The 9,898-nt window shown below is 39.6% G+C and overlaps 1 protein-coding gene across 2 annotated transcripts in view; it reads right to left on the bottom strand.

The window, feature by feature from the left end:
- Positions 1-5,264: 5,264 nt before the first annotated feature.
- PBDC1 (polysaccharide biosynthesis domain containing 1) overlaps positions 5,265-9,898 on the bottom strand; it is an 8,818-nt gene continuing 4,184 nt past the window's right edge. Inside the window, exons 3-6 of one of the 2 annotated variants that reach the window (XM_004715910.2) lie at positions 9,755-9,814; positions 9,007-9,147; positions 6,735-6,846; positions 5,265-6,330 (exon numbers count right to left, since the gene is read on the bottom strand). In XM_004715910.2, coding sequence (XP_004715967.1) covers positions 6,146-6,330; positions 6,735-6,846; positions 9,007-9,147; positions 9,755-9,814 — 498 coding nt within the window. In that variant the 3' untranslated portion in view covers positions 5,265-6,145. The remainder of the gene's footprint in view (positions 6,331-6,734; positions 6,847-9,006; positions 9,148-9,754; positions 9,815-9,898) is intronic. The other variant, XM_045290226.1, reaches the window with a different exon arrangement.

Genomic DNA, 9,898 nt, shown 5'->3' on the forward strand with positions numbered 1-9,898 from the left:
TCAAGGGAGGAATGGAGGGAAATGGAGCAGAATAGCATGTTGGAAGAGTTGGACATTTGGGACATCTTTAACATCTAACTTCTTGCGACTAGTCTAGTATTAATTCTTCTAACAGAAAGCATTGCCACAAACACTGCCTGGTTTAAAATCAAGAAAAGTATGCATCGGGGCTGTATCCTCTCACTATACTTGTTCATTCTGTATGCTGAGCAAATAATCAAGAAAGGTAGCTTATATGAAGAAGAATGCTACATCAAGATTGGAGGAAGGCGTATTACAAACCTGAGATATGCATATGACACAATCTTGCTTGCTGAAAGTGCGGAATATTTGAAGCACATTCTGACGTCGACCAAGGATTGCAGCCTTCAATATGGATTACAATTCCATGCCCATATCCAGAATCCTAAGTGAACCATTAGGTAACATCATGATGAAGAGAAAAAGTTGGTGTTGTCAGGGATTTCATCTTGCTTGGATTCACAATCAGTACTTATGGAAGCAGCAGTCAAGGGATCAAACAATGCAGTGTCGTCAGTAAATCTGCTGTAAATTCAATTAAAAGTATTGAAACACAATGCTACTTTGAGGACTAAGGTGCACCTGATCCAAGCCATGGTATTTTTCCATTGCCTCATGTGCGTGTGAAAGTTGGGCACTGAATAAGGAAGAATCAGTAAGTTCAAATTATGGTGCTGACCAAGAATATTGAAAGCACCAGGGACTACCAAAAGGACAAACAAATCTGTCTTGGAAGAACAGCTAGAATGCTCCTTAGAAGTAAGAATGGCTACCGTGGAACACTGGGACATTGAATCTTGGATCTTCAAGGTGCACAGTATTCTCCAGAGTCTGCATCAGTGAGATCCAGTAGGAAAACTCCACTGAGTGAACTAGACTCTACTTCACGCACATTTGTAACCTGAGAACTTAAGTTGGAAAATACATGGTCTTGCTACATCAATGCTTTATTAGCATATGAATTATTCTGGCAAGCCTGTGACTGACATTCTCAGTGATTATTATTGTAAAATTTCCCTGACAATTAACTCCCATTGTTTGTATAAATAGCATCCAGCCACAAAAGGATTGATTTTGTACTTGTGAATAATTCAGGTGCTGTGATAAGAAGGAGTTAGCCTACATTGGCCCAGTATCCCTCTCAACAGGGCTTCAAAAAACTAGTACTAGGGGCTAATCAAAGACAATATTAATGGAAGAATGTTATGCCCCAGAGGGATGATTGATAAGACTATCATAAATTAACAAGGTTTTGAAAGGGAGCCAAAGGCAGATAAAATAAGCATAAATCAAAGGGAACACAAAAATTGGGTGCTATAGCCAAATGTGAAGAAATTAGATGGTGCCCAGCTGTCAGATAAAATAGTGTCTGGGTTCTTAAAGGCTTGTCTTCAAGCAAGCATACATCTAAGTGAGGTATCAAATAAGTCTACATGGATGGACAGCATCATTAGTCACCGAAGAATTGTAAATCATATCATCTGAAGCCGAAGGAGGGATTAGTATCAGAGCCTAAATTGTCAGAATGTTTTGCAGAAGGCTGTGGATGACAGTGGGAGCCCAAGATAAAATTTTGGGAACTACATAGGAAATAAGCCTCCAGTGGTCTCCTTCTATCCATATTGAGGGATGGGAAGAAGGAGGTTACTAAACAGAGTGCATGGGAAAGATGAATATAGGTCAAAGGGATAAACCTGACTTGAACAGTTAAAACCTTATCAATTGATTTCCCCCCTCCCTCAGATGCATGCTGGACCTGATCTCGTTTTCAACATTTGTTTGTTTTTCCATTATTAGGGTTGGACTCAAATGTGTTGTCATTGGGGTCACCCTCTTGAATTTGTTATATGTTTTTCTGTTCTTTGGTATATGAGACCCAGGACTGATGAACCTATAGGGACAGCAAGTAGACTGAGGGTTTGGATGGGGTGGGTGGGGTACAGTTAGGGGTGGGGAGGGGGGTAAAAGGGAGACAATGTCAAGGAATCCAGGAAGGAAAAGAATGTTTGGAAACTGACTGTGGTAACAATTGTACAAACTGCTTGATGTGATTGAACTATGGAATGATCTATGTATCAACCCCCAATAAAAAATAAATTTTAAAAAGAAAAAAATGTTAGAAAGAGCTGAAAAAAAAAGTAAGAATAGCAAGATGTCTCACATACTTTGGACGTTACCAAGACCAGTTCCTGGAAAAGGACATCACACTTTGTAGAGTGATAGTGAAAAAGAAGCCCCTCGACAAGGTGAACCGACAGTGTCTGCAGCAGTGTGCTCAAACATAAATAACACTTGTGAGAATGGTGCACCTAAGAGTTTTCATATGGGTCTGAACGGACTCAATGGCACTTAATAACAGGAGTGCAAAGGAACAGGGGAGGGGGAAATCATGGGTTAGAGGTTCAGCATGTGTTAAGTTACCTCGGGAGAAAGAGAAGACAGTATGAAGTAAAGGGAAGGTTGGCAAAATGAAGGAGATAGAGGACGACACAGGGAGGTTGCAAAAGCTTATGACAAGACACCCAAATACTGTCATATATATAATTCTGAAATAGTGGTGATCTACAAATAGATGCTTGCTGGGATAGGCACACAGGCTAACAAGTATGGGAGGGAGAGTGGAAATATAGCCACAAATATATGTAAGTTTCACACAGGTCATTTGTATATGTGTATTTACTTTTTCTTCAACTATATCTACGAAGGTGGTAGAACATACAGGAAGCAACATTATGAAAACGTCTTAGACATCATCAAACACCTTGAGTAAATGAGTAGCTGGGCCTGAGGGATCAGAATCAGTTTCCAGTAGGGTGGCATTAGGGACACCAAGGTCAATTGGCATGTTTCACAAAGACAATGTTTTACATTCTGGATTGGTAAGTAGAGTCTGGGATCTGAAGAGCTCAAGAGCAGCTAAGGTGAAACTATTGGTCTCTTCCCATCAAGAGGACAGAAGAGGGATGAAAATCTAAAGATCCATGGAAATCGAAGGGTATACTGGATTACTTGACTATGCAAACATCACTCAGTCCCTGGCTACCATTATCAACTGTTCTAAAAAGGATCACATTAAAAGGTCCTAGACAGAATGGGAGCAAAATATGGAACAGAATGCAAATTCATAAAAGCAACCAGGCTCACTATAGGATGCAGACTGGTGGAACCACAAGACTGTGATACGTAACCACCCTTTAGATCTGGATCTGAACTCACCCCCGTTTTCAAACAAGTAACTACTTAAGATAAAAAGGGCAGCATTACCCAAGGACAAAGGAGAAAGGGTAAGGAAAAGAGGAAGAATAGAAACAGGAAAGACAGAGGGGGGGGAGCAAGTAGAATGAGTGATGGTACATTGAAGGGCCTGGAATAGAGAAGCTGAAACAAAATGTATACAAGTTATTGAATGTAGACTGATCTGCTCTGTAAACCTCTATTTTCATATTTTTAAAAGATGAATTGGTAATTAGTTATATATGATTGTGCAACAACTGAAATAAAAAGGGGCTACAAATACTGATACTACTTTTGATATGACCTCATGGAATTCGTTTTCTTGGCTTTAAGACTTAGGGTCATAGTCCGATGTCACAATTTTATCAATTGAGAGATTATAGTTAAATTTATGTTCTACCTCCTAGATTGGTGAGTTGTATCGGGTCTGAAACATTTATGAGTGACCACCTAAAAGGTGAGCGTAAGTCTTTGTCTGGAGCAGAAAACCCTTCAAGAATCAGAGAAGAAAGCTGACTACAGCAATAACTGTCTTCATCAACCACAATGCCTTTTACCTTGAGATAAAAAAAACCAGATGGTACCAGTCTGACTACCAAACCTGATAGATGGATCCTGGTACAAAGGAAAATGTGGGATAAAACTTCAAATTCTCACAGGATCTAAGCTTAATAAACCTATTGAGCCTGGAAGAATTCCCTAGGCAAGGGCTGGCAACCTCAAGAGAGAAGAGCCAATCCTGTATCATCTCATAACAACTTAAAAATCATTCAAGAGCCATAAATATATTTTTATAAACAAATTTAATCACCATTTTCTGAATACCCAATTTTTTTCAATTTACTTCAGAGCCACATACATGTTCCGAAAGAGCCACATATGACTCCCAAGCTGCAGTTTGAGGACCCCTGCCTTAGACTATTGCCCTGAGATACGCTAAACCAGTGGTTCTCAACCTTCCTAATGCGTGACCCTTTCAAACCGTTCCTCATGTTGTGGTGACCACCCAACCATAAAATTATTTTAGTTGTTACTGCATAACTGTAATTTTGCTACTGTTATGAATCGGGTGACCCGTGAAAGGGTCGTTCAACACCCCCAAAGGGGTCACGACCTATAGGTTGCTAACCAATGCTCTAAACCTTAAAGCAAAACTATCCCCTGAAATCATCTTTAAAACCAGATTTTTAGTTCAAAAAGTAAAGAATGCTCACTACCATCAAGTCACTGCTAACTCATGACCCTATAGGGCAGGGTAGAACTGTCCCTGTTGAGGACTACACCCTTTAAAAAATAATATAGCCAAAGAAACTAGTTTCTGGGACAAATAGTCTACATGAAGCCCAGAAGAACTAGATGGTGCTGAGCTACAGACCAATCTAATCAGGGCCACAACCAAGGGACCCTGATAGCATGGAGAAACATGTGGGACAGAATCTCACATTCAAAAAAAAAGTTTAATTGGGGGAAAACAACCCCACCAGACCCACTGGTTGACACTGGAAACTCTGAGACTACTGCCCTAAACTACTCTTCAAACTGTGAACGAGCCTACCCCACGGTTCACCTCGTAGCTAAATAGTAAACGGGCTCAAAAAATAATAAACGTTAGCTAGTAAGTACTACGCTCTTTTTAAAAAAGGATTATGAAAGTCAAAGTCACTTGAAAACAAAGGTGAGAATATATGGGACCTGGGAAACTAGATTAATGGCAATGCCACAACCAGTACAGCAATAATGAAAACGCCATGCAATGTAAAAAATGTAACAAGTATCGCTGAACAAAATGTTCGAATGGGAACCTAACCTGTTGTGTAAAGCTTAACTAAAAATACAATACTTTAAAAAATATTTATATGAGGTCAAATAGAGAACACTTACTCTAAAGCATAGATGAGAAATTTGGGGGATGGTGAAGCTAAATTCACAATCGAACTAAAATGAGAATGTTGACACACTGTGAAGAATGTAAGCAGTGCTACTGAACATCATGCACAAAAATTATTGAATGAGAACAGGGTTTGCTGTGTTTAATTTCACCAAAAATACAGTATTTTCTAAAATGTTCATTTTGTATTTAATATACAAATGTACACTCTTGTCCATAGCACATAAAAGTGAAGTCACTTGACCAAGCTTTATATTTATGATCGTTTAACCTGGATACATACAAAGATACAGGTATTGAAAAGTTCTCTCTTGCTTCTCTTAATGTAAGCTGGATTGTAATCACTAGTCTGCTGGGTTTACGATGCTGCTGTTCTTCCATAGAATGTTTCTCAAATCTCATACCAGCTATACCCAAGGAAGAAAAAGCAGTAGTCAGCCAAAGGGCTGGAGCTTCTAAGTAAGGACTTACAATCCCTATGCCATGTATAATTACGAGGGATCTTTCACCATAGCAAACAGTGAAAAGAACTTTAAAACAGGCATGGTATTTTATATAAGACATGGCTGAAGCCAACACATACCTAAAAAAACCCCCAAAAAACCTGAAGCATCAAATAATCTTAATTTTTCCAAGTCAAACACAGGTACAGACAATTTTAAGAAATAAAGAAAATGTATTTACAAAGTGTTTTACTTGACCAGTTGTAAGAGCTAACAATCAACTGAGGTAACACTAACAGAGAGACTTCCACTAGTAAAGTCATACTACTAGAAATACAAGACAGTGTATACAAGAGTCACTTCTGATTCTCCGCCTAGAAAAATGTCCTTCAGTATGTTCTCCAATTGCACAAGAACATACATTTAACCAAAAGAATCTGTGCAAATGGTACTGCGGGGCTTGTAGGCTCAGTTGAGCCAAGGCTTCCACAGTGTTGTTCCATGCCTATCTATCTTACATAGCGATTATATCACCTTTGTGAGTTTCTTCATCAGCTCTTCACTCTTTTTCTTTGTCAGCTCTCCCGTTTTCTCCTTCTTTGCTCTCTTCAGTCTTGCTTTCTTTCAGGCCTCCTTTGTCAGCTCTTTTCTCTCCTTCTTTGTCCTGCATGCTGCTATAAACTGCTTTGTTATGGCCTTCCCGGTTCCTAGCAATTTCAATGGCAAAAAATTGTATTCTGGGGGCTAGAAAGCAAATAGAATTGATTAGCATACCAATCCCGGTTACATCCCTAAACTTGCTGGAAATCTATAGACAAAGCAGTCTATCCGTCTATTGACAAGCCTAATGTAAAGCATTCAAGTATAGTCCTAAATTTCAGATATTTGACAACTGGTGTATGGCTTGTTATAAGAGCTGCTAAGAGCCCCCAATAAAATGATTTATGGGGAAACAGAAGTTTCAGAGACCTGGAATTCTAATTCTATAGTAAATAAAGTCGAAAACAAGCAATAACCCAGTTATTTAAGAAAGAATAAAGACATAACAAATAAGATGATCCCCAAACTAACTGTCCATGTCACTGATTGATCAATAAGAACAGATTCCTTTTCCTTATACATAAATATTCCAGAGGCAAGGAACTCACCAAAGATGGTATTTTCCTCAGTGTAGCCCTGAGAACAATCTAGTCGCAGCAAAGTGCCATAGTTGAAGTCTTCTATAATCCCATCAAACTTCAAGCAGAATGGCCTCCACTTCTGTAAATGTACAAACAATTCCTTAGCTAATATATCTACGAGGCTAATGTAGTCAGACCAGTAAAAGTGCTTCCATTTGAAGAGACTAGGATTGGAGTTGATTGCTAATTTTTATGAGAATAAAGCTAGTAGAATACAAACACTATTTTAACCTGACAAAACCTAAATCTTTAATTACAAAATTAAAATTTGAATTCTTAAATAAATTATATGCTTTGTTTTTAAAGTATTGACTACTCAGCCCCAAATGGTTGTTCATCCCCATTGAAGAACAAATGAGAAAAAAGAAGCCAAGAATTTGGCCCAATGGAAGAAGCAAACCAGCTTGTGCGATCACAGGGTGTCGAAGGGATCAGGTATCAGGTATCATCAAAACAAAAAAAATCTTACCATAGTGAATGAGGGGGGGGAGTGCGGAGTGGAGACCCAAAGTCCATTTGTAGGCCACTGGACATCCCCTTACAGAAGGGTTTCGGGGAGGAGACAAGCCAGTCAGGGTGCGATGTAGCAATGATGAAAAATACAACTTTCCTCTAGTTCCTAAATGCTTCCTCCCCCTCCCCCCACTATCATGATCCGAATTCTACCTTCCAAGTCTGGCTAGACCAGAGGATGTACACTGGTACAGACAGGAACTGGAAACACAGGGAATCCAGGGCGGATGATCCCTTCAGGACCCGTGGTGTGAGTGGTGATACTGGGAGCATAGAGGGAGTGTGGGTTGGAAAGGGGGAACCGATTACAAGGATCACATGTGACCTCCTCCCTGGGGGACGGACAACAGAAAAGTGGGTGAAGGGAGATGTTGGACAGGGCAAGATATGACAAAATAATGATTTATAAATTATTAAGGGTTCAGGAGAGAGGGGGGAGCGGGGAGGGAGGGGAGAAAAAGAGGATTTGATGCCAGGGGCTTAAGTGGAGAGGAAATGTTTTGAGAATGATGAGGGCAATGAATGTACAAATGTGCTTTACACAATTTATGTATGTATGGATTGTGATAAGACTTGTATGAGCCCCTAATAAAACGATTCAAGAGAAAAAAAAAAGAATTTGGCCCAAAGCCACAAAGTTGCATTTTAAGGAAGAAGTTCAGTATACCAACATTTACTGCAATTTTGTTCACGACAGCCAGGTAGAAACCACCCAAATGCCAACAATAAATGGATAGACAAAATGTGGTGTATGCATAGAAGGGCGTATTACTCAACCACACAGAGAAATGAAGTCCTGATACATGCTATAACAGGAATAGAGCCTGAAAAATTATGCTATGTGAAATAAACCAGTCACAAAAGGACAAATATTATAAGATCCAACTTATATAAAACAGTCAAATGAGCTTCTGTTAATGCTGGTGGAATAATGTGGAAATAAGACTGTGATAATGACTGCATAATATGAACGTATCCTAATGTCACTGAATTGTACATATGAAAATGTGGAATTGGTAAATGTGTTAGTACATATATTTTAACACAATAAAAAAGGAAGGATGGAAACCATTCAGTAATGACATCTGCCCAAAGACCAGCACCAGCGTATTGTCATTGCGAGGTGCTGTGGCTCAGACTCATAGGGACCCTATGAATGTAAAACAGAACAAAATGTTGTCTGGTCCTGCACCATCTCCACTATAATAGGTATATTTGAGCCCACTGTTGCAGCAACTATCTGTGAAACAAACAAAAACCCTCACAGCTATTGAGTCAATTCCCCAGAGCAGCCCTATAGGAGTTAGTCTCGTAACATGCCAAAGGCCTATTCTCAAGTAAAAATTTTCCCCCAAGTGAAACAGTGTGTGTCCTGTAGAAATGCAAGATAATCAAGTAAGCAATTACCTGTAGCCGGTGGTAACATGAAGTTAAACCCAGAGAATCAAAACATCTCCCCATTACTCCCCCATCTAAGCTTCTGGCTAATGTACTCACATGAAGAAACTGAAAGAGCCAGATGAGTGGGAATGAAATGGCCCAGTGGAGAAAGAAAAAAAAACAAAAAAAACCCCCATAAACCAGACAAACACTGCTTTTATAATTTAGTCATTCTAAGTACTTTCCTTAAAACAAACAAAACAAAGTTTAAATGTATAAATATACTCACAAATAACAATTGCGGTTGATCAAGTATTAGAGAATATTTAAGGGAGAGAATTCTTACCTCTTTCGCGGATTCAGATTTGAGCTCTTCTGGGTCCAATACATCTACTCTGAGTTTCTCAAAATGTTTCCGGAACTCAGAGTAGATTTGGTCATCCACTCTAGTGAGTTTCAGGAACTGTGGGTCAACTGATGAAATCAGCTACAAGACAATACACAGATGCTAGCCTGTCATTTGCTATACTTCCATCCTGGGCCCCAGAAAGCTCTCAAGGCAGAAGATTGCATTAGGATGTACACAACTTAGGTCCTGACAGCGTTAAAGGGTCAGTCTCTTCCACCAATACTAATGTATTTGAACCGAGAATTAATTGGCCATTGCCCTCTGTGGATTCTTCATTCATTCAACAAGCATTTAGTATCCACTTTGGGCCACTGCTGGGTAAGCATTGGCCTGCTCATTGCAAGATCAGTGGTTCAAGCCCAAAAGCCGTTCAGAAAGGGAAAGAGAAGGGTCTCTGCTCCTGTCAAGATTTACAACCTCAAAAATCCTAGACAGGGTCCCTGGGGAGTTGGAATTGATTTAACAGCAGTGGGTATGGCCCATTAGTCACAGAAAACGGGGCAGAGTAGAAAGCCTCATTATAAAACAAATTTGCTTCCATGCGGTGTGGGTAAGATTTTACAGCAACACAAATTATCTTGAAAACCCAAATGTTTAACTTGCTGAGAACAGTGACTAGTAGATTCCCATACACTATTATTATGTGTGTAATTCTGTGTAATAATAATGAAGACAGACAACTCACCTTGTAGTAGACTTCAGCATGTTGCATTGCTCTCATGGCCCATGCCATCTCAATATCAGGCTGCAAAGAAGGAATGAGTGCCCCATCAGAATTCCCCCATTCCTGCTTTTGGATAAGGAGCCCCGGTGGTGCTATGGGTTAGAA

The sequence above is a fragment of the Echinops telfairi genome, unplaced genomic scaffold (genome assembly GCF_000313985.2).
Source record: "Echinops telfairi isolate 266 unplaced genomic scaffold, ASM31398v2 ScPeMD7_34;HRSCAF=130, whole genome shotgun sequence".
NCBI classification, from domain to species: Eukaryota; Metazoa; Chordata; class Mammalia; order Afrosoricida; family Tenrecidae; genus Echinops; species Echinops telfairi.